The following is a 23,290-nucleotide window of genomic DNA, read 5'->3' on the forward strand; positions in this document are numbered from 1 at the left end:
TTTCACATGGTCACACATAGGACTGCAGTTCCAGGTCTAGTGTGGACCTGCCAGGTGTCTTTGGAGCCTCTAATCTCTAGGACCTCACCTCCTCTTCTTACAAAAGGGATAACAACACACGTCGCAGGGCATGGATCTATCTCACTGTCCCAAGAACCCAAGTGAGGGCTGCAAGGCGGCTTTGGGATTGCCCCCAAATTATCCTAGAGGGACAGGCGCTATGAGTGAGCTGTACCACACGAGGCCACAAGACACAACGGCAGCCAGGACTTCCCTCCTGTCTTACTCAGGGTCAGGGAGCATGTACAGTTCGGGTTTCCCAGCGCCTAGCAACGGGCCCAGCAGGCAGGGCTTCAGGAAAAGTTGGCTGGGGACACATGCCTATGGCATCTTGGAAGGGAAGGAGTCTGGGCATGTCTGGTCTGTCAGTTCCGGAGAGCGGAGACTCACCTGTCCTGGACGTGGTGATATTAGTCAGGAAATACCGGAGGGGGAGGGGGATGAGAAAAGGCAGAGTTTGTGGGGGAATCGAAACGCCAGGGAAACCAAAGTGCTGTCACTCTTCCCTTGACCAGCCCTTAACCCCCTCTCCGGAGATGTAAGAAAGGACTCCGCTGCCCTGGTGAGAAGGTTTATTATCTCTGCTCTGTACAAGCCGCGTCTGCCACCCTGCCCCCCACCCCACAATCCAAAAAGAGCACCCAGGCCCATTTGTGCCCGCCCCACTCCACTCACAGCCCAACATCCAGCCAGATCCTAAAGGAAGGGCATGGCCAGTTCACACCCATGTCCACAGAAGCCTATGGGGGACAGAATGTTGCTTGCGTGTTTGGGGTGGGGTCAGGAGGGCCCTTGGAGGTTCCAGAACGGGGTCGGATGGAGGATCAAGTTCAGTCAGGGTAGGATGGGACAAAAGAAAGACCAGAGAGGTCCAGGTTGGGAGTGATGCAGCCTTAAGTTTGTACAGAATGGGCCTTGAAGGAAGCTAGTCTGTCTGCAGTTCTGAAGGATGGATGGCTAGGAAACAGCGAGGAGGAGGGGGCAGTCTGGCCGCTGCGGAACGGTGTGCCTGGAAGGGGGCCATCTGAATGGAGTGGGTATGAGAAAGCCCCCTTGGTCAGGCCTCCTTCCCAGCCAAGGTGCTGGCCCCAGCTGCAGGCCCTGCAAGGCCCTCAGCCTTGTGTGCCAGGCGGTGTTTCTTGAGGCCATAGGTGTTGGCGAAACCCTCCCCGCAGGAGGAGCAGCGGAAGGGCCGGCCGCCCTGGTGGGCCGCCAGGTGCTTCCGAAAGTAGCCGGGATCCTTGAAGGCCTTGAGGCAGGCCGGGCAGCGAAGCTCGGGCCGCGGCGGCTCATGGGCACGCTGGTGGCGCAGCACGGAGCTCAGGTAGAAGAAGCCCTTGCCGCAGTGCTCGCAGCGGTAGGCGCGCTCGCCCAGGTGCAGCCGCTGGTGCTCCAGCAGGTTAGAACGGTAGCGGAAGGTCTTCCCGCAGGCGCCGCAGCGCTGGGGTCGGGCCACGGCATGCAGACGCCGGTGCTCCGCCAGGCTGGACGACTGCGCGAAGCGCTTGGCGCACACACCGCACTTGAAGGCCCGCTCGCCGGTGTGCACCACGCGGTGCTGCCGCAGGTACCAGGAGCGCAGAAAGCCGCGGCCACACACGCCACACCGGTAGGGCCGCTGCTCCGTGTGGCAGCGCTGATGGCGCATCAGCAGGGCCGCCTCCCAGAAGCGCTTCCCGCACACTGGGCACCGGAAGCCCCGCTTCTGCCGGTGGCTGCGCCGGTGCAGAAGCAGGTCGTAGGCGCCCGCGAAGCTCTGGCCGCAGAGGCCGCAGCCCAGGGTCCGCCGCACCAGGTGCACATACTTGTGAGTGACGAGGCCCAGGAAGTGCTTGAAGCTCTGGCCACACGTGGCGCAGCTGAAGCGCTCGGGGGCCACGCCAGTGCCCCCACCGCCCCCGGCCCCCACCCCGCCGCTGCTGTCATCCCCACCAGACACCCCAGCCAGAGCAGCTACAGCTGCCCCCACTTCCCCGGCCAGCCCGTTGTCTAGCACGCTGGCCGCCTCGGCGCCGCCAGCGCCAGAGCCTTCTGCAGGCTGCTGGCCGCTGGCTGCGGGAGGGAGCAGGCGCTCGGGGGCGGCCTGGTGCACCAGCTTGTGCCACATGAGGTTCTCGATGAAGCCGAAAGTCTTACCGCAGGCGTCACAGCCGTAAGGCTTCTCTGTCATGTGGGCCTCCTTGTGGCTCATAACGTGGAAGAGATCCGGGAAGTGCTCGCCGCAGTCCGAGCAGGCATAGCTCAGGCCCTCGGCCGCCCCCGCTGCCGCCCCTGCGGCGCCCGGGCCACAAGCCCCAGGTGCACCCTGGGTGGCAGGGAGACCGGCCGCCCCGGCAAGGGCGCAGGGCAGCTGCAGCCGGTGCACCTGGCGGTGGCGCGTCAGGCTCTGTGGGTAGCCGAACACCTTGCCGCACAGCTCGCACTTGTAGGGGCGCTCGCGGGTGTGCACCACGTGGTGCTTGCTCAGATGGAAAGACTCACGGAAGCGCTTCCCACACACCGGGCACTGGTGTGGCTTCTCGCCTGTGTGGATGCGCTCGTGGCGCTTCAGGGTCTCTCGGCGTCCGAAGCCGCGCCCGCAGATGCCGCAGCAGAATGTCTTTCCAGGGCCACTGGCGCCCGCGCCACCTGACCCGCTGGTTCCAGCCCCAAGCAGCAGCGGGTGTGCGCCCAGGAGTGGCATGGGCATGGCCCCATACACCACGGCTGCGGCGGCGGCTGCTGCCTTCTCACTGTCGGTGGTGGGGGCGTCGGGCGGCAGCAGGTAGGGGCCCGAGGGAAAGGCAGGGGTTGCGGGCTGGGACACGTTGGCTGCAGCATCCTTGGGGGCATCAGGGGTGGGGGGCGGCACGTGCGCAGCCTTGTGGCGGAGCAGGCTCTGCGGCGCCGAGTAGGACTTGCCGCACAGATCGCAGGGGTACACTGGCCGGGGCCCCGCCGCGCCCGCGTGTGCTGCCTGGTGCTTGAGCAGGTAGGCGGCATCACGGAAGGCTTTGCCGCAGACGCCGCAGGGCAGGCGCAGCAAGTCAGCCGAGTGCGTCTTCACGTGGCGTTTGAGGCTCTCCCTGCGGTTGAAGCTCTTGCTGCACACGGTGCACGAGAAGGGCTTCTCGCCCGTGTGGATGATCTGGTGCTGGTGCAGGTGACTGGGTTTCTTAAAAACCTTCCAGCAGAGCGGACAGGCGAAGGGGCCCTCGCCACCGCCCGCCGCTGGAGGAGGTGCCCCCACGCCTGCCGGTGCGCCCGGGGCTGCGTTCCCATCCGTGGAGGTGGCAGGTGTCGAGGCTGGGCCAGCAGGGACCGGGGTGGGGGCCCCTGGGGCGGCGGGGGGCGGGGGCAGGCCCAACGGTGGCAAGGTCACCCCTGGCTGCGGTGGGACCCCAGTGGTGGGCGGCACGTCCTTGTGGCAGCGGCGGTGGCGGATGAGGCTGGAGACGTGGTTGTAGGTCCGGCCACAGACGCCGCACTCATAGGGCCGCTCCCCGGAGTGCACCAGCATGTGCTGCACCAGGTGCGACGATTGCTTGAACGACTTCTGGCACACTCCGCACGGGAAACGCCGCTCCATCAGGTACTTCAGCCTCCGGAAGTAGCCCTTGTCATCCTTGGAGGGGTCGCAGGCCGCCCCCGCAACAGGTCCCGGAGGAGTCTGGGATGGGGTGGGGAGCGGCCCGGGTGTCCCGGCAGCAGCGGCTAGCCCCGGCGTCACCCCCGGCCCAGATGCGGGCCCTCCGCGCTTCAGGTTCCCAAACAGGTGCTGGTGTCCCGAAAGGTCCACAATGCCCCACTGCGGGGCGGGGAAGGCCGCATCGAAGAGGGGCGGCGGTGGTGCCCCAAAAGCGGGCGGCAAGGGCGGATCGGGCTTCTTGGCTTGGGAGGAGGAAGACGACGACGAAGAGGACGAAGAGGAGGACGATGACGAGGAGGGAGTCTCAGCCTTTGGCTTGAAGGTGGCCTGGGGCGGGTAGTCGTACTGGGGCGGCGGGGGTTGAGGTGGGGGCTGCGGCGGGGGCCCCGGGGTGCAGGGCAGGGCCGCCACCGCCTTGGCATGCTCTCCGTACAGCTCCATTGGCTCAAAGCGCTGGTGGTTGAGGAACTCCAGGAAGTCGAAAGGGTAGCTCTGGAAGTGCACCCCGTCCTCGCCCCCGATGCCCCCGCTGGCCCCGCCACCGCCACCCGCTGCGTTCGCCTCCATCTCAGCTGGGTAGGCAATACGAGACCCTTGGGGAGAAAGGATACAGCTGAACAAGCAGTACGTGAGATGCGGAGTCTCACCCGATTTCTCCGGGTCCTCACATCTCTCTCTCTCTCCACCAGACTCTATGCCCAGTACTGGCTGCAGGCCTCTCTCTCCTTCTCAGACCAGCAAGCACCCTCGGCCTCTGGTCTCAATTCCCCTTTGCAAACGCTCAGGCCTCTGCTCTGCGTCCCCTGAAATCTAAGTTGTGTGATCACCAGCAAGTCTCCGCACCTCTCTGGGCCTGGGTTTCTGCATCCACAAATCAAGGTGACAAAGCACCATCCCCACCGCACTGGGCTGTTGTGTAGGTCCTGCAAGCGAACATAACCGTAAGTCCCTCTTGTGGCCAGGCCCTGGCACTCTGAGCACTAAGTCACCAGATGGTATAGTCTGTTGTGAGCACAGTTGCTACGGGCAGGAACAGAAAGCACAAACCGAGCGAACCAGATGAAGACAGGGGCACCTGCTGGTCTAGGACAAATATGTCAAACAGGGGCTGGCAGAGAGGCAAGGTGGCCTGGCCCAGCAGGAAACACATGGCCTGGGGCCTGGACACACCTGGGCTTACATCCTATCTCCTTCCCACACTCTGTACTTCTCAGGGAGTGGTAACCCCTAGACTGCAGGGGGGAGCGTCTAAGGGGGCTGATACAGGACAGAAGGAGACACGCTGGTTGGCAGAGCGCAGGAGTTCCCCAGCACCTCCAGTGATGTCACTCACCTGGGCAATGCCTGAAGGCAGCCACTCAGGGAGCATTTTCCGGCCCTCTCCAAGATGGTGGTTATTCTCTGGGCACCTCCTTTAAGAGGTTTTTCATTCAAGACTGCAGCTGTCCATATCTGCCCACCTCCCCAACCCTGGGTTCCTGCAATGACCTCCGAGCCTCAGACCTCACCCCAGGGTTCAGCCAACGTCTCTGCCGAGTCAGTGGGAGAAATCCTCTAAGGTCCGGCCTGCTTTTGGGCCACCGTCCCTGCTCCTGGGGGCCTGGCTCAGTGCCTAGCCTGGCAGTAGGAGGCAGTGGTAACTACCAAGGCCAGGACCTGTCAGCCTCAGCCCCCATCCATCCTGGCTGACTCTCTCCCCCTCAGGTGAAAGGTGAGTGTTTCCTCCACCCCCACCCCGGAGGTGATTATTTTTAGCCGTCAGCTCTGGGTGTCCTTGGAGGAGACCCAACATCCCCTGTCCTTCACACCCTCTGGTGCATTTCATCTCCGGAAGGAGCAAAGGCGTGGCTGGCGTGGGAGTGGAAACCTGGTTGGACCCTCAGTGAGGGGACAGGGCTGCAGTGGCAGGTGGGCATGGAGAAGGTAGGGGTTACAGGGGTGCAGGCAGGAAGGGCAGAAGACAGACAGGAAAGGAAAGAGATGAGAAGTGTCCTTTCTTGTGGCATCTTAGTTGTTCATTGATTGCTTTCTCATCTGTGCCTTGACCAAGGGGCTATAGCAGAGTGAGTGACCCCTTGCTTGAGCCAGCGACCTTGGGCTCAAGCTGGTGAGCCTTGCTCAAACTAGATGAGCCTGCGCTCAAGACAGCGACCTCGGGGTTTCAAACCTGGGTCCTCCGTGTCCCAATCTGACACTCTATCCACTGCACGACTACCTGGTCAGGCGCTAACAGCTACCCTTGATTAGGCACTTCTTAGAGGCCATCCACTGTTCTGAGCACATCATGCATGTTCACACTGAATCGCCACCACTTGACAAATGAGAAGGCACAGAGAGGTCAAATGACTTATCCAAGGTCACCAAGTCAGTCTGTGACTCAACCCACAGGGTGTTCCCTAAGGTAGAGGAAGGTAGAGGTGGGACTGTGGTGGGAGGCCCTTATTGAGCAGTGTTCTCTGGATTATGAGGGGCTTAGTGGGAAAGGGAAGTGGTCAGCATCCTGAGCAGACAGAACAGTGATGTGGTGAGACAGTGCCCTCTGCCTGGAATGTTCTTCCCCGTATCTCAAGGATCTCTCTAGCCTCCTTCAGATCTCTGCTCTGATGTCACCTTCAGGAGATGTGACACCCTCACCCCCTTACCTCATCAGTTGCTAGCCCCTTGTCCTGCTGTATTTTTACTTTTTGTATTTTTATGAATGAGAAGCGGAGAGGCAGAGACAGACTCCCACATGTACCTGACCGGGATCCACCCAGCATGCCCACTAGGGGGCAATGCTCCGCCATCTGGAGTGTTGCTCCATTGCAACCAGAGCCATTCTAGTGCCTGAGGCGTAGGCCATGGAGCCATCCTCAGCGCCCAGGCCAACTTTGCTCCAATGGAACCTTGGCTGCAGGAGGGGAAGAGATAGAGAGAAAAGGGAGGGGGAAAGGTGAAGAAGCAGATGGGCGCTTCACCTGTGTGCCCTGACCAGGAATCGAACCCCGGATTTCCACATGCTGGACTGATGCTTTACCGCAGAGTCAACTAGCAAGGACCCTGCTGCATTTTTTTCATCATGGTCACTGCCACCAATTTAGTGTGTCTATTTCACTTGCTGTAAGTATGTTTCTTTTCTGGCCTCCTCACCTTACAGCAAGGACTTGCCTACCTTGTTAAGCACTGTCCTCCAGCACCTAGCACAGTGCCTGGAAGAGTATGGGTGCTCCATAAAATATCTGCTGATATGTGGGAGTAAAACAGCCCCCTCTTTAAATCACCAGTGGGTCCACAAAGAAATTGTCAGAGAAGTTAGATGCATGGAAATGGAAATGCAACCTACTTGAGAGTTGCAGCTAAAGCAGTGCTCAGAAGTAAATGTATATAGGCTCAGGGAGTTCTGGTCATCTTAGTTTCATCTTCCACTGAGTGCCCACTTCCTACTGAGTAGAAGATGAAACTAAGATGACCACAACTCCCTGACAAAGGGAGGAAGACATTTAACAGCATCTGAGCTGGCACTGAGGTTGGTCCTCAGGAGAAGGAATCAGGATGGTGATGTTAGGAAGGCAGGTGGGCAGATGGTGAAAGGCAATGGGTCGGAGAGGAGCAGCAGGTGTTCCTGGGAGACAGGGCTGATCAGGCTCATGATTATTCCACTGGGAAACAAGAGGCATTTCTGCTTTCAGGGGACCCAAGCCTTCCATGGGTATCTTTCTAAGGGGAGATGTGTCACAGGAAGCTTTCCTGCAGAGGCAGGATGGGGGCCCCAGCTCAAGGGGCCGGAGCCCCATGGTAACCACAGTCACAGTCATAACAGCTCAAGTGTATTTGTTTGACCAGACCAATAGAAACCATTGCTTTAATAGCTAATCATCCTGTGCCATTACTGGTCCCATTTTATAAGTAGGGAAACTGAGGAAAGGGGGGTTTGTTTTCCCACGGTCACACCATTAACAAACGGCAGGGCCAGATGTTCGAGGCAGGCAGCAGAGCTCCACGTGCTCTTAACCCCTATGTGCTGTCTCTCAATATCTGAAATAAAGGAAGGTCTCTGCTCCACCTTACACTGCAAATATATTTTGTCTCATCCACTTCCCTGCTGCCCATCCCCAAGACTAGCCCCTGGAATTTACTGAATGCTGACAAGCACTGTACTAGGTCTACTAGGTGGCTTGTCTCAATTGAATTTCATAGTAGACTCATAAAATAATTTATAGGCAGGAGGACTAAGTCCAAACCATGTGCCTCCTCTGCTCAAACCCTGTAGTGGCCTGACCAGGCGGTGGCACGGTGGATAGAGCGTCGGACTGGGATGCGGAGGACCCGGGTTCAGGACCCCGAGGTCGCCAGCTTGAGTGTGAGCTCATCTGGTTTGAGCAAAAGCCCACCAGCTTGAACCCAAGGTCACTGGCTCCAGCAAGGGGCTACTCGGTCTGCTGAAGGCCCACAGTCAAGGCACATATGAGAAAGCAATCAATGAACAACTAAGGTGTTGCAACGTGCAATGAAAAACTAATGATTGATGCTTCTCATCTCTCTCCATTCCTGTCTGTCTGCCCCTGTCTATCCCTCTCTCTGACTCACTCTCTGTCCTGTAAAACAAAACAAAACCCTGTAGTGACCCCAATCTCACTCAAAGTCAAAGTCCTTTTTTTTTTTTTACAGAGACAGAGAGAGAGAGAGAGAGAGAGGGATAGACAGACAGGAATGGAGAGATGAGAAGCATCAATCATTAGTTTTTCGTTGCGTGCTGCAACACCTTAGTTGTTCATTGATTCCTCTCTCATATGTGCCTTGACCTCAGGCCTTCAGCAGACTGAGTAACCCCTTGCTTGAGCCAGCAACCTTGGGTCCAAGCTGGTGAGCTTTGCTCAAACCAGATGAGCCGGTGCTCAAGGTGGCGAACTCAGGTTCTCGAACCTGGGTCCTCCACATCCCAGTCCGGTGCTCTATCCACTGCGTCACCGCCTGGTCAGGCGTCAAAGTCCTTCTATGAGCTACACAGCCCCCCGCGGCCTCCCTAATGTGCCATTCCTACCCCCCGGCCTTTGCACTGGCTGATGCTTCTGCCCAGAATGCTCTGCCTCACTCCCTAACCTCCTTCACATCTTCGCTTCAAACGTCCTCTTCTCAGGGACGGTCCCCCTGAACCCTGTCACCTGTCGCCCAGACCAACACTCCTGCTCTCCCCAGACTCCTTCATTTCTCGCCTTACCAGTCAACATCACCTAATAAACCGTATACTGTTTGTCTTAGTGTTGGTGGTCTCCCTCTCTAGAAGGGGGACTTCCATGCAGGCCTGTGCAAGGATTTTTATTTGTGTTGACAACTGTTCTATTCCCTAGGACCAAGCACAGTGCCTGTCTCCAAAAGTACTTCTTAAATAAGTGAAAATGAGGCTAGGGAAAGAGAAAATGGCTTGCCCAGATATAGGAGTACCAGTGGCATTCAGGGTTCATCCTCTTAACCATTTTATTCTTGGGGGAGGGGAGCTAAGAGCAGCCACCCGGGGATGGGCCACAGTTGTCCCGGGCAGAGGAGGGGATAACGTTTTGGCACGTGGCTTTTTAGAGAGACAAGATAACCACAGGAAATTCTTGAACAAGGGCTTCCGGCCACCCTTTTAACATCATAGTTCCTGTAACACTATATACCCTTATCCTGATGTATTTTCTTTACACACACGTTATTTTCTTTTTTAATGGTCTACCCCACAAAACTAGCCTATGCAGGCCAGGAGGACAAGGGGTTGTAACTATTTCATTCTGTTGCATGTCCAGTGTGTACTAGGTGCTTATTAAACAGCTGTTGAACAAATGAATAAACAAGTGAATGACATTATGGGCTTGGGAGAGCGGACAAAGGCTGGATAACTGATCACAGGGCCCTCACCACCACCGCCCTCTAAGATCACACCTTCTCTAGCCTCCATCCAACTGCATGGCTTCTCCAGTCACCATGATCACGCCCACCTCAGGACTTCTGCACTGTGCTCTTCCCTCTACCTGCAACAGGGCACCCAGATCTTGGCATGGCTAAGCGAGCTCTGCCACTTCAGGCTGCACCTCTGACATAGCTCTCAGGCTATCAGAAAACAGCATTGATCATGTTTGTTGCCTTGTTTTTGATCTGTCTCCTCAACTGAACTGTAAGACCCACAAAAAAAGTCAAACTGTGCATCTCTCTCCTTCACAGCTGTATCCCCTGGACCTAGAACAGTGCATACCCCCTTTCAATGAAGACCAAATGAAATGGATCCCTGGAGAGAAAGAGCTACCCACCCCAGGGAAGCTGGGGTGTCTTCTCCAGGGAGTACCAGAGGGCAGAAGGAAAACTGGGTGAGAAGGGGCAGGCTAGGACAAGTCCCTAGTGCCGGGGGGGGGGGCATTCTGCGAGTAAAGCCCTCACGGATGGGCACTGCCCTGTGGGACGAGGACCAACCACAGAGAAGGATGGGGTGCGAGCCGGGGTTACACGGGAAAGCTATTCCTATGTCAAGAGCGAGACATGTGGGTGTGAGAACACACCTCTAGAGGGAGCTGTTCTATGCGGGGAGGGTCTGGGGGGGGTGGGTTGAAAGGGTATTTTCAAGGGGAATTACTGGGGAGGAGGGGGGTGCAAAAGAAAGGAAAAAAAGGCATTCTTGGCCGCTGATCAGAAGAGAAAGTATTTTTACAGAAACGAAGGAGGGGGTTGGGGGAGAAGTGATTAGGAGTTTTGGGGGGGCTGTGTGATACAGAGAGGTAATGGGGGTTCATTCCATTGCAAAGCACAAATGCAACACACTCTGGTGGTCACCTTATAGGGGCTGCTAAAGGTGTGTTCAGGGGGAGCTGCTCTGCGTGGGGGAGGGCAATGCTGGTGGCATTTGGGGGGCTGTCCTGGAGGAAGCAATGGCTGGGGCTGCGTAGAAGGATCCCTACGAGAAATCAGTGTAGAGGGGCGCCACGAAAGAGGGCATTTTGGGAGTCGTCCTACGTGGGAGTGTTCATGGGGGAGGCATCTGGGCGCTCTGACGGGGGGAACGGTGATGGGGGTACCCAGGCGAGGGCCCGGCGCGAGCAGCACTGATGAGGACGTTCTGAGGATCAGAGCGGGCTTGGGCGGGGACCCCCGCCCCCGCTGCCCCCGAGCCCCCGGGCCACGCGCCCCGTCACTCACCGGCGCCGGGGTCTCCGCCGGGAGGAGGCCGAGGAGGCGGAGGAGGCGCCGCCGCTCTGGGGAGACCCGAGGGCCTGACCGGAAGTGCCGCCCCCTCCCCCTCCCCGGCAGCTCCGCGCCGTCTGCCTGCCCGCCCGGAAGCGGAAGTCGCGCCCGTTTTCGGAGGCGACGGCGTGGAGGAAAGAGGTGGAGGCGGCGGCGGAGACCGGGAGAAGAAAGTGCGCCTGCGCAAGAACTGGGGGTTGCTGGCGGAGTAACTTAGGCCACTTCCGGTGGGCGACCTGAGCGAGTGCGCCGACGTTCTGAGTGCCCGCTTTTTAGGGCGCCACCTACACGTTCCGGTTACCCGGTTAAGCCACGCCCCTTACGCAAATCTCACGCTCAAGCCCCGCCCCCTGCCTGAATGATCATTGCAGAGCTTAATTATCCTCGGTACCGCCCCACTTCTCAAAGTGCGTCCTGCTGGCCCTGGCTCCACGAATTTTCTCCCGTTTCATTCCTACCTCCACGATCGTACTCTCAACTACCTCTCCCTTTTAAGCCCGCCTCTTTCCTCTAGATTCCGCCCTCCTCTCACTTTTGCTTCTTAAGCAAACCACGCCCCTCGCTCAAGCCCCACCCCTGTCATCTTAAGCTCCACCTCTCATACTCTCCACTGGATATCGGCGCCTCGGACCTCGAAAGCATTCCCTGAAATCAGTGGTTCTCAAATAATGGTTAAAAGACCTACAGCAGCTGCCAACCTAGAGATTGTTATAGTGGAAACTCGCAGGCCCCCCTGCTTCAGACGTTCTGAATCAGAAACCCTAGGGGTATAAACTTCCGGTTAATAAAAAAAAATTTTTTTTTGTATTTTTCTGAAGCTGGAAACGGGGAGAGACAGTCAGACAGACTCCCGCATGCGCCCGACCGGGATCCACCCGGCACGCCCACCAGGGGCGACGCTCTGCCCCTCTGGGGCGTTGCTTTGCCGCAACCAGAGCCACTCTAGCACCTGGGGCAGAGGCCAAGGAGCCATCCCCAGCGCCCGGGCCATCTTTGCTCCAATGGAGCCTCGGCTGCGGGAGGGGAAGAGAGAGAGAGGAAGGAGGGGGTGGGGGTGGAGAAGCAAATGGGCGCTTCTCCTATGTGCCCTGGCCGGGAATCGAACCCGGGTCCCCCGCACGCCAGGCCGACGCTCTACCGCTGAGCCAACCGGCCAGGGCCCCGGTTAATAAAATTTAAGTCACACCGATGTCATGTCCAGATGAGGGAATAGTCAATCATATCCTAATAACTGTATGGTGGTAGTAGGTAGCTAGACTTACCGTGATCGTTTTCGTGATGTATAAAAATACTGAATTATTATGTCTTAGATCTGACTCTAATATATTGTACGTCAACTGTAATTTAATTTAAAAAAATATACTCTTCAGATGATTCTGGTGCAGGCTTAAGTCGGAACCACACCATCACGACACACTTGACACTGCTGCCCTCCTGTCTCCACAAAGCTCATCCCTGACTCAGCCCCCACCCCCCCGCATCTAAACCCAGTTCTGTTAAGCCCATCCTGCTAAGCACCCTCTCTCAGGTATCCCTTCTCTCCCCTTGGCCTGAATAGCAGTCATGTCCACCCCTCAGCATCTTACCAGCTCAGTACCACCCCTCCTGATGTTTCTTCTACTTTCCCCTGGAAGCCCTCCCCCTCAGATTAACTCTATCCATGCCTCCATTCCTCTCAATCACTCATTTTCTGCTGCCGGCTTCTAAAACCAATTTAAGCGCCACCTAGTTCTTAGAGCCCTTCCCCTAAGCCCCACCCATAGTTCCCACCCACCTGCCCAATCAGCCTCTCTGCTCAGTCCTAACCCTGCCTCCTGCTTCCTTGGCCCCGCCCCCCAGTCAACACCCCTTATTTGCCTAAGCCCTAGCAAAGCTTTCAGTTTTGCCTGTGACTATCAACTCAAGTTTTTCCTTCCACAGAGGGTTAGGACAAAGAGATGGGGCAAAGCAGTGGCTGCAGAATTTCCAGGAGTCTGGCTGGAATGTCGGAGGGGAGCCTAGAGCTACATCTGCACAGAAGGTTCCATGTCGAGTGGATATTTAGGGGAGTGCTTTATGGTTTTTGCTGGAGGAGGGAGTGGAGACCAAGGCTCCCACCACACCACTTGTTTATTTCTCCAAGCCACTTCTTTAACACCAAGTTTAATGAGATGTATGACATGGGGTCCCACCCCCAAAATTCCATGCCCTCCTCTGGGTGGTCTAGCTGCTGAAGGGCATTGGAAAGTAGCACAGGAGGGCCAGCCCTGGTACCATCACGGAACACACACGGGAAGCCAAAAGGCAGTGATTTATTTCCACGGCCCCTGCCTCCAAGGGCTCGTCAGTCCGGGAGAGGGTGAAGGAAGGCAACAGGGCCCAGAAGTTTAGGCCCTCACGTGAAACCCCCTCCCACAACAGGAAGACCGCCTGATATGAGTGTGTCCTGGTCCCCCTGCCCAGGCGCTGCACCAGCTGAACCCCCAGCTCTAAACCTGGCCTGGGGAGGGGTGTCTGGGGCTGTGAGTTGTGCCAGCTCTTTCCCTTCTGACTCTTCCTCCTCCTCCTCCTTTTCAGCACCGGTTGTGGCCGGAATGCCCTCGAGGTCCCACGGTGGCTCCAACCCTGGGTCCTGGGGACCCAAGGGTGCCCCCATGGCCTCAGGGTGCTTGCGTTTGGCATGGCGCCGGAGTGAGTTGGCCTCGGTGAAGCGCAGCCGGCAGATGGGGCACTGATAGGGGCGCTCCCCGGAGTGGACCCGGTGGTGGTGCGCCAGCTCCCCTGCCTCTCGGAAGCGGCCGGGGCAGAGTGGGCAGTGGAAGGGCCGCAGGCCGGCGTGGATGTTGCTGTGCCGCCGCAGGTGGCTGGACCTCTTGAAGGCCTTGCCGCAGTCCTTGCACTCGTGCGGCTTCAGCTCCGAGTGTGAGATGCTATGGCGCTGCAGGTCTGAGAGGTAGGGGAAGGCCCGCAGGCACACGGGGCATAAGTGCGGGGTCTTCCTAGGGCCGGAGCTCTCGGGCTCCCCTGCCACAGACCCTTCAGAGACTGTATAGGGTACACCCTGATCATCGATCAGCAGGAGGTCACTGCTGCCAATGCTGCCCACGGGGACTGTCACCCCCTGTGTCAGCGGAGGTTCCTGCCCTGATTTGGGGGGGCGGCCCCGCTTGCGTGGGAGGCAGGCTCTGAGCGTCCGATTGGAGGAGGCGGCATCCCCGGGACATCCGCCTCGGCCGCCCTGGGGAACAGGAGGTAAGGCCAGAGGTTTCTCTTCCTCTCCAGGTAAAGGTGAACCCAACGGGTCTGGGCTGGGGGTGTCCATTGAGCAGTGGGGCCTTGGGTCTGGACACTGGAGCCAGGCTAAGAGGAGAGAGGGGGCAGCTGTGAGTGCAGGGAGGGTCTGGAGCCCCCTTTGTCCCCCAAGACCTCGTCCATCCATCTGTCCAACTCTCACAACCTGGGCACGGCTGACATTCAACTGGACACACAATGATAGACACGCTGGTGAGCGAAAGAACAAGACAATTCTGTGCCCACTGGTCAACAGTCACTTCCCTATAGGTGTCCCAGGTACCTCCTTAACCCCTGCCAAAGATCTCGAAGTTCAAGGTCAACCTGAGCCAAAATCAAGAAAAATCTTCGAGGGAGGACAGAGTCCAACTGAGGCAGGCCAGCATCGTGATCCTCAAAGCAGAAAGCCCATGAAATCCCTGAGCCATAGAGGCCTCAGAAATGTTCTTGTCTACCCTCTCGGTCGGCAGAAGTAGGAGGGCAAGAGGTTCAGGACCAGAAGAAAGTAACTGGTCTCAGGTGATGTTTAACCCTGAGTGGTGGGTGAGCAAATATACTGGAGTCTGGTCTCTGGAATCATATTCTGAGTTCAACTGCTGAGTCTGTCACTTGCTCTCTGTGTGGCTAGGGGCAAGGTACTCGTTTTCCTAGCCTCAGCTCAGTCTTCTGCAAAATAGGGACATATGGTTCCAGCTGCTTGCAGAGACGTGCGGTGAGAATGATACACAAAAAGTGCTCAGTACACAGAGCACTTAGGAGAGACATGAGCCCTGTGAGTAAGACCACAGTCACCCCTCATTTTGCAAATGGGGAAAGCGAGGCACAGGAAAGCCAAGCCAGTTGTCCAACCTCCCTCTGCTCAGGAACTAGCCCGGCCAAAATTCGAACCAGATCTCGGGTGGACACAATGGTCTAGGGGAAGAAAAGGGACTCAGGGGATGCGGGGACGTCATGGGGGCCCGCTGGTCCTGGGTATGAATCCAGCTCTGTGAAATTGATCTACCAGGGTTGTCTGTTGGCATATAGCAAAAACTCAGACCACACCACCAGGACCATCATCCTCAGAGTCGCGACCAAGAAACTGGAGTGTAACAAAGGGAAGGGGGGAAGGACAGGTGGTTAGGTGCAGAGGCTACAGGTGCCACTGTGACCCTTTGGAACAGGCACACGGACGGAGGTACAGAGGCGGGGCAACCGCTTTTCCAGGATCACATGGTTCGCTCCAGTGTGGAGGGGGGGGGCCTGGACTACAATCAGGACCTCGGAAGCAGTGCCTCGACCCTCGTCCTCTGCCGGTCCCCGAGCAGGCGCGCGCCAGCCGATACCCCCGGCGCGTGGGGCGGGCCCTGCGGGGGCGGCGGCCAATGAGAGGCGCCGGGCTGTGGGCCGCGAGGGCCGCTAGGAAGGGGGTCTGCGCGCGCGCACACACGCGCGTGCCTAGGCCGGTTCCACTGGGCTCGAGGTCGGCGAGCAAGAACAGGTGTGGGGAGGGGGACGCGCTCAGGGAGCGCGCGACCCCGGGCCTTCCCTCCCTCCGTTCCCCTTCCCCCGCCCGGCCCCCCGCCTCTCGGGTACCTCATTTGCATGTCGCCGGGGCTCGCGATTGTGCGCGTGCGGGGGGCGACGGGGCCGACGCGTGGGGAGGGGCGGGGGCGAGGGGGCTCTGCCCCTCGGCGGCGGCGGCGGCGGCGCGCGCGCGCGCTAGACGAAGCTCCTCCTCGGAGCGGACTCCTGTGGCCCCGCCCGCTTCCTCCCCCTCCCCGTCCGAACCGCGCCCACGCGGAACAAAGGGACGCGTTGGGTCCTAAAGACCGCTTATCCGCGCCTGTGCTCTCGGCGTCTTCTCTTGTCCCCAGCGGGGACTAACCCACCAACACATTCCAACCAGGTACCAATGCCTTTCCTCCCACCAAGTACCCGGCCGGAAACCCAATCAAACACAAGTACCGAAAGAATAAGGAGCGGGAAAATGGCTGCTCCTTCCCGTAATTAACATGGCGCCTGATAAGCTTCAAAGCCTGTCGGAAGGCTGAGGACAAGATGGAGCCTGCGCGCTTCTATCTCTCGCAGTCGGCGAACTTCGGTTTCTTTTTCTCCTGATGCAACGCTAGCATCCCACCCAGGAGGAGCCTGAAGCTGCGAAAATGGACTCAGATCTGCCCTCATCTGCGATAGCACCCAACAGCGTCGACACGGCGGGGAGGAGACGCACGCTGAGCTTGTTGCCCTTAGTTTGCATGGCGACAGGGGTCACACCTCCGAACCCTGCTCCTCTTCTTGCCCTTATCAAAGATGGCGCCGACCTGGCTTCTCTACTAGTACTGAGAAAGGGACGGCATAGAGGGAGAAGGGCGGGCGGCTGGGCGGAGGGAGGACAAGAAGGCGGGAGAAAGGGGGACTGTGGGGGAGAAAAAGGGAGCCCAGGCGGAAGTCGAGGGGCCCCCCGGGTGGAAGTGACGCTGCCCCCGCTGCCCAAAATGTCGGCGCCCAGAGGGAGGTGTAAGTAATTAAAGAGGAAAGCCGACTTACTTTCCCGGCCTCCCGGGGCCGCCCCAGGGCTCCAGAACCCGCGCGCCGTACGAGTGAGGCGGACGCACCCGGCTGCGGGTCCCGCCTGACCTGCCCCAGCCCTGGGCACCCGGGGCCGCACCTTTTAGGGACAGGGGGGAGGGGCACAAAAGACCGGCTCTATGGGCCTGGGTCGTCGAGCGGACAGGGCAGGGCGGGGGCTGGGGCGGGAGCGGGAGCGGGAGCAGGGGCGGGGCCCGCCCGGCAGGCAACCGGGTGGGGAGGAGGCGGCGGGGCTTAGCGGTGGCGAGGCGGAGCCATGGCTGAGAGGAGCCCGGTGGGCGTGGCTTATAGTAATATAGGCGGTGTTTGGTGGAGGCAGCAGGGCCGTAGTGGGAGTGGGTGGAGCCTAGGCAAAGGGCAAGGCTTAATCAAGGCGTGGCTCAGTAAGAACGGTAGAATGGCCGGAGGTTGAAGGGTCCTAATTGGGGCGGTCTGGAGAAATGGAGCTCAATGTGAAGTTGGGAGGAGCTTAGAGTAGAAGGGGTGGAGTTTGCCCCGTAGTGTGACTTAAAGAAAGTAGTGGGCAAGAGGGAGTGGGGTTCAGGCGTGTAATCTGGGGAGTCTTAGTGGCAATAGCAAGCCTTTATAAGGCGGTTGAGATGACTTAGCCTGGGGCGGGACTCAGAGCTCTGGGCTGAGAAAGTGAGAGGGGTTGGATAATGGAGTCTTGGAAAGGACGGGGCTTCAAGGCTGGGTTAAAGGATAAATTGGGATTTAGGAAGTGAATCTTAGTGGGGAAGGGACATGAGACTTAAAGAGGGCACTCAGAGGACCTTAGAGGACAGCAGTAGTCAGAACAGCTTCCCTGTCAAGTCTGTGCTGGGTGCAGGCCTTTAAGTAAACCAGCAGCGCGTATGGCTACAAGTTTGCTTCGTCTTCCCCGCCACACTGCAAGCTAGGCCCTCCTATAATCCGTATTTTGCAGGTGAAGAGTTTCAGTTGGTTTTATCGGAGCTGAGGTTCCAGGACTTGCATCTTCAAAAGAGTGGGAGGAGCTCCCATAGGAGTGGGAGGGGCTTTGCCAAGGAATAGAAGAGGTTCCCAGATTGTGTGAGGGACAGTACTTTGGGAGTAGGCGGACCCGAGCAAGAGTGGGTGGGGCATAATCACAGTGGGCGGGGCTTAACGAGGAGCCGGAATGTGTTCCAAATAATGAGTAAGATTAAAATGGTAGGGTGGAGGCGATTTGGCATGATTAGGAAGATTAGCGGATGAAGGGGAGAAGGGTTTGTAGGAGAGTGGGAGGAGCTTAAAGACTGTTCATGGTCCTGGTGGGAGTGGCTTAGAGTTTGGTGGTAAGGTCTCCCAGGGGACACGTGACGGGTCTGTGAGTCCCAAGAGCCCGATGGGGGAGGACTGGTGGAGAGGTGACTCTTTCATCTTCCCTCCATGTCTCCCCTGCTCCAGAGAGCCCCCACGCGCCACTGCCCTCACACCACACCACCATGGATGACACCCCGCTGCCAGCGCCCCCTGTCCCTGCCCCGGCCCCAGCACCGCCCGTCGCCGCCCCCCGCGTCCCCTTTCACTGCAGCGAGTGTGGCAAGAGCTTCCGCTACCGCTCGGATCTGCGGCGCCACTTTGCACGTCACACTGCTCTCAAGCCCCACGCGTGTCCGCGCTGCGGCAAGGGCTTCAAACACAGCTTCAACCTGGCCAACCACCTGCGCTCACACACGGGTGAGCGGCCCTACCGCTGTTCCGCCTGCCCCAAAGGGTTCCGAGACTCCACTGGCCTGTTGCACCATCAGGTGAGTCCTACACACTGGCCCAGGTTGTGGGGGGGGGGGGGCGGCGAACACGCCCTTGGAGGCCCAGCTCCTCTCTGGGCAATAAAGTAAACTTGCCTCTTCCTTCCTCCTTTTCTGCCAGAGCTCCCTGACCAGTCAAAACATGAGAGGTTCCTCTTTCAGTCACCACCTTCTTATGAAGTAAAGGAAAATATTCCTAGTGCATTTGCCCCACCTAGAGGCTCTTTCCCTCTGCCGTCCCCCTATCCATACACCCCCCTTTCCCCACACACATACCACTATCTGCAACTTTGTGTTTCTTGCTCCCTTGCCGTTTTTAAAAAGATTTTCCACCTCTGTTCTTAATTCTTTTATTCAGTGATTATATATTGAGAGCTTTCCCTGCTCCCAACACTGGGGTGGGATCACCCAAGGGATATCAGTCAAGTCCAAGTATTCGGGGAACTTACATCCCATTGAAGGCAGATGATCAACAAGAAAGCAAATAGGCGAAAGCTCTCTTTGGGCAGATATTACCAATCAGGAGGATTCTATGCTCATACACTGTATCTTATTCCAGGACTTAAACCACAAGGGCCAGTATCAGTAGATACTGATACTGTATAAGGAAGACATGATCTCGCCCAGCCACCTAGCCACATTTCAAGGGCTCAACAGCCACACTTGGCTAATGGCCACCATTTTGGGCAGAACAGAGATAGATCGTTTCCATCCCTATAGAAAGTTCTGTCAGACAGTCTGCTCTAGACAGTCCTATAACATTTATGAAGAGAGCCACCTACCCCAGGCAAGGAGAAAGCCTCTCTTTCCCTTCCCTCAATATCCAGTGGTTTAGAGGATATGAGTAGGACACACAAAAGTTTGCTGAGAGGCCATTACTTGTCTTAAGTTTTCACATAGGGTGGAAGGCAGAGCTGGGATTGCAACCCAGGCCTCAGATCCTCACTGCTTAGCCACTCTCCCAAGACTTAGTCCTCGTCCTCTATGTGGGCTTGTTGGAATTGAGTCAGAGTTATTCAGGAGCAGTGGGAGAAGGAGTTCCCCAGCTTCAGGAAACAGCACGTGCCAAGGTCCTGAGGCTGGAGGGACTCAAGGCGTGCCAGCGTGGCCCAAAGCGGAGAAGGAGAGAGAGAGATTGAAGCTAGATCATGGTCTCATAGACAAGGCAGGGGGTGTGGGTCACCTCCCTGTGTGAGTCCAGAAATCTTTCCTGCAGACTAGATCCTCAGCCTTGATAACGGGACTCTCCTTCCAACTTTCCAGGTCGTCCACACTGGTGAGAAGCCCTACTGTTGCCTGGTCTGTGAGCTCCGCTTTTCCTCGCGCTCCAGCCTGGGTCGCCACCTCAAGCGTCAGCACCGTGGGGTGCTCCCGTCCCCACTGCAGCCTGGCCCAGGCCTACCTGCTCTGAGCGCTCCCTGCTCCGTCTGCTGCAACGTGGGGCCCTGCTCGGTGTGCGGTGGCGCAGGGGCTGGCGGCGGAGAGGGCCCAGAGGGGGTTGGGGCGGGCACGGGCAGCTGGGGTCTGGCGGAGGCCGCAGCTGCAGCGGCGGCTTCGCTGCCCCCGTTTGCGTGCGGCGCCTGTGCACGGCGCTTTGACCATGGCCGCGAGCTGGCGGCCCACTGGGCCGCACACACCGATGTCAAGCCCTTCAAGTGCCCGCGCTGCGAGCGCGACTTCAATGCCCCTGCACTGCTGGAGAGGCACAAGCTGACGCACGACCTGCAGGGCCCGGGTGCACCCCCAGCACAGGCCTGGGCCGTGGGGGTTGGTGCAGGGCCTGAGACCCTCGGAGAGTGTGGCACAGCAGAGACAGGTGATGCCAGGCCGGCCTGGGATGGCGGGCTGCTGCTGGGCCCCGCCGGGGGAGGTGTGCCGGAGCTGGGGGGGCTGCTCCCTGAGGGTGGTGGGGAGGCCCCTGCACCAGCAGCTGCGGCGGAGCCCTCAGAAGACACCCTGTACCAATGCGACTGCGGGACCTTCTTCGCATCTGCGGCGGCGCTGGCCAGCCACCTGGAGGCGCACTCGGGGCCGGCCACTTACGGCTGCGGCCACTGTGGAGCCCTGTACGCGGCCCTGGCAGCTCTGGAGGAACATCGGCGCGCCAGCCACGGTGAGGGCGGTGGGGCGGAGGCGGCCACGGCAGCCCCTGGAGGGGAGCCTGCCTCCGCTGGGGAGCCTGCGCCCAGCTCCGGCCGCGGCAAGAAGATCTTCGGCTGCTCCGAGTGCGAGAAGCTGTTCCGCTCCCCGCGGGACCTGGAGCGGCACGTGCTGGTGCACACTGGCGAGAAGCCGTTCCCATGCCTTGAGTGCGGGAAGTTCTTCCGCCACGAGTGCTACCTCAAGCGCCACCGGCTGCTGCATGGCACCGAGCGCCCCTTCCCCTGTCACATCTGCGGCAAGGGCTTCATCACGCTAAGCAACCTCTCCCGGCACCTGAAGCTGCATCGCGGCATGGACTGACCATGCAACTACCTTGCCCGGGGCTGGACTCAGGGCCCAGCCCGGGGGACCGCCAAGCCTACATCAAGATGCGCGAGCCTTGAGATGAGGGGACCCTGGCTGGAAAGATGGGGCTACCGGAAACCCAGATAGGCCCCCTGAGCTGACAGCATTCAGCTGAGACTCCTCAGCTAAGGGTTCGGGATCAATGGAGACTCCTGAAGCTTGAGGCTTCCCTGGATTCCATGCTAGCCCCCCCCCAATCAACGGGCCCCTTAGCGGGGGGGGGGGGGGGGGGAGGACCTTGGAATGAGAAATGGGCCTCCAGAAGTTCTCACCTGGAGGGTCCTAATGAAAGATGAATAGCACCTTCCCCCCCCCCCAAGGGAAGCCTGTTCTCTCTGTCAGAGCCATCATTCCCAGTGACCTTGATCTGGAGAATGTGGGGGCTGGGACCATGTCCCAGAATTTCCCCAGATCCTCTCCGATGCTACCCACCGCAGTCCCTGCTGCCCCGAGATAATGGATAGAGCCGCAATCTGCCTTTCCACCACTTCATTTCCTTTGTCGAAACAGGACCAGGGTAGATGCCCCCTGCCCTCAACCCACTCCCCTACTAGGCCTCTCTCCCCTACTGCGAAATGGGTCCATCCTAGTGATCTCCCCACCCCCAAACACTAGAATAGGCTGGTTGGAAGTCCCCCCCCCCAGGCCCAGTAGGATGGACTGACTCAGATGACACTCCTGTCCACTGGAGTGGGCTGGCCTGGGTTCTAGCCTGTACCACACCCTCCATACAGTGAATCAGCAGACACCCCCCTCTTCTGTGCCGTTCCCCATTCTGTGAACTCACCTGAGAGGGAGGTGGACACTGGGGTCTCCCTTCTGCTCTGCTGTAGTACCTATCTGTTTTTCCATCTCTGTCAAGTTTGTCTGTCTCTCTGTCCCTCCCAAACCCAAGGGGAAGGGGGTTGGCCAGGGGGTCCTCCCCATGAGCCTTGACCTCACCCACCCCCTTATCCCAGTCCCGTGTCTCCAGGACCCCAATAAACCTTGTCCTGTCAGTCAAATGCTGTCTCATTGTCTGACCTTGACTCCATGGGCGGGGGTGTCTCCCTCCTTGACTTAGGACAGGCCCACCTAAATAGAGACCGAGCCTTCCTACCTCCTTCCGAGGAATTGGGAGTCCTTGGCGCAATGCACGGCCCTTAAAGTCAGAGATGGTTTACGTCTCGTCTAAATGGAACCCTGGAAGGAGAGGGCCCCACGCCTTAGACTCTGCTGCTAAGCCACTGAGTCAGTGCCTTAGAGGCTACTTCCAACCTCAGATGAGTATCCAGGGGTCAGAGGATGGGTAGTCCTTCAGATTGCTTCCTGGGTGTCTGAGTACAACTGTGTACTGAGTCCCCTATTGCGTGCCAGGTGTGGTAACCCCTCTGGGGACCCAACAGGGAACCAAACAACCTGTGAAGTTGATAGTCTAGCACGTGGCTGACGGAGTGTAGAAGAGAAACGAAGGCAATTTCAGAGGGCGGTGAGCACTCTGAAGGAAGGTGTTAAGAAAGTGAGTGGCTGCCTGACCAGGCGGTGGCGCTGTGGATAGAGCATCAACCCGGGATGCTGAGGACCCAGGTTGAAAACGCTGAGGTTGCCGGCTTGAGCACGAGATCATAGATATGATCTCATGGTCACTGGCTTGAGCAAGGGGTCACTGGTTTGACTGGAGCCCTCCAGTCAAGACACGTAAGAGAAGCAATCAATGTACAACTAAGGTGATGCACATACAAGTTGATTCTTCTCATCTCTCTCCCTTCCTGTCTCTCTCTCGCTAAAAAAAAGAAAAAAGAAAGTGAGTGGCTACCTGACCGGCAGTGGCACAGTGGATAGAACATTAGCCTGGGACACTGAGGTTCCAGGTTCAAAACCCCAAGATTGCTGCCTTGAGCACTGGCTCATTCAGCCTGAGCACAGGGGTGCTGGCTTGAGCATGGGATCATCAACATGACCCCATGGCTGCTGGCTTGAAGCTCAAGGTCACTGACTTGAGCAAGGGGTCACTCTCTCTGCTGGAGCCCCCAGGTCAAAGCACGTATGAGAAGCAATCAATGAACAACTAAACCACAGCAACTATGAGTTGATGTTTTTCATCTGTCCCTTTGTGTGTGTGTGTTTGTGTGTGTGTGTGTCTATCTCTCTTGCTTGCTAAAAAAAATAATAGAAAGAAGAAAAAAGAATGGCTGAGTAATGTTATCTTAGATGGGGTGATCAGGGCAGGCTTCCTGCAGAGGTGGCATTTGATCTGAGACTGGACTGATGAGGAAGGAGCAGCCAGGAGGAATGAGCCCAGAGGAGGGAGAAATGAGAGAAGTGGGGAGGGGGG

At 58.2% G+C, this 23,290-nt stretch overlaps 3 protein-coding genes across 15 annotated transcripts; 1 reads left to right on the forward strand and 2 right to left on the reverse strand.

Moving 5' to 3' along the window:
* Window positions 1-623: 623 nt before the first annotated feature.
* ZNF865 (zinc finger protein 865) lies at window positions 624-16,766 on the reverse strand. 9 transcript variants are annotated; one of them, XM_066270975.1, is made up of 3 exons: window positions 10,832-11,612; window positions 4,532-4,611; window positions 624-4,281 (listed from the first exon to the last, which is right to left on the reverse strand). In XM_066270975.1, the coding sequence occupies exon 3, from the start codon at window positions 4,253-4,255 to the stop codon at window positions 1,118-1,120; it is 3,138 nt and encodes a 1,045-aa protein (XP_066127072.1). In that variant the 5' UTR covers window positions 4,256-4,281; window positions 4,532-4,611; window positions 10,832-11,612; the 3' UTR covers window positions 624-1,117. The 9 variants fall into 9 exon arrangements, with proteins under 9 accessions (XP_066127072.1, XP_066127068.1, XP_066127075.1 ...); XM_066270971.1 differs by lacking the exon at window positions 4,532-4,611 and adding an exon at window positions 6,426-6,578; XM_066270978.1 differs by lacking the exons at window positions 4,532-4,611; window positions 10,832-11,612 and adding an exon at window positions 16,676-16,766.
* On the reverse strand, window positions 12,937-16,782 carry ZNF524 (zinc finger protein 524). 3 transcript variants are annotated; one of them, XM_066270987.1, is made up of 2 exons: window positions 16,676-16,782; window positions 12,937-14,215 (listed from the first exon to the last, which is right to left on the reverse strand). In XM_066270987.1, the coding sequence occupies exon 2, from the start codon at window positions 14,175-14,177 to the stop codon at window positions 13,251-13,253; it is 927 nt and encodes a 308-aa protein (XP_066127084.1). In that variant the 5' UTR covers window positions 14,178-14,215; window positions 16,676-16,782; the 3' UTR covers window positions 12,937-13,250. The 3 variants fall into 3 exon arrangements, with proteins under 3 accessions (XP_066127084.1, XP_066127081.1, XP_066127082.1); XM_066270984.1 differs by lacking the exon at window positions 16,676-16,782 and adding an exon at window positions 16,094-16,232; XM_066270985.1 differs by lacking the exon at window positions 16,676-16,782 and adding an exon at window positions 15,722-16,077 and having other exon boundaries at window positions 12,938-14,215.
* On the forward strand, window positions 16,404-21,974 carry FIZ1 (FLT3 interacting zinc finger 1). 3 transcript variants are annotated; one of them, XM_066270983.1, is made up of 3 exons: window positions 16,404-16,464; window positions 18,125-18,468; window positions 19,732-21,974. In XM_066270983.1, the coding sequence occupies exons 2-3, from the start codon at window positions 18,163-18,165 to the stop codon at window positions 20,929-20,931; spliced, it is 1,506 nt and encodes a 501-aa protein (XP_066127080.1). In that variant the 5' UTR covers window positions 16,404-16,464; window positions 18,125-18,162; the 3' UTR covers window positions 20,932-21,974. The 3 variants fall into 3 exon arrangements, with proteins under 3 accessions (XP_066127080.1, XP_066127078.1, XP_066127079.1); XM_066270981.1 differs by lacking the exon at window positions 16,404-16,464 and adding an exon at window positions 16,482-16,645; XM_066270982.1 differs by lacking the exon at window positions 16,404-16,464 and adding an exon at window positions 16,946-17,642.
* The last annotated feature ends 1,316 nt before the right edge of the window (window positions 21,975-23,290 follow it).

This window comes from Saccopteryx bilineata, chromosome 3 (assembly GCF_036850765.1).
Source record: "Saccopteryx bilineata isolate mSacBil1 chromosome 3, mSacBil1_pri_phased_curated, whole genome shotgun sequence".
Classification (NCBI taxonomy): Eukaryota; Metazoa; Chordata; class Mammalia; order Chiroptera; family Emballonuridae; genus Saccopteryx; species Saccopteryx bilineata.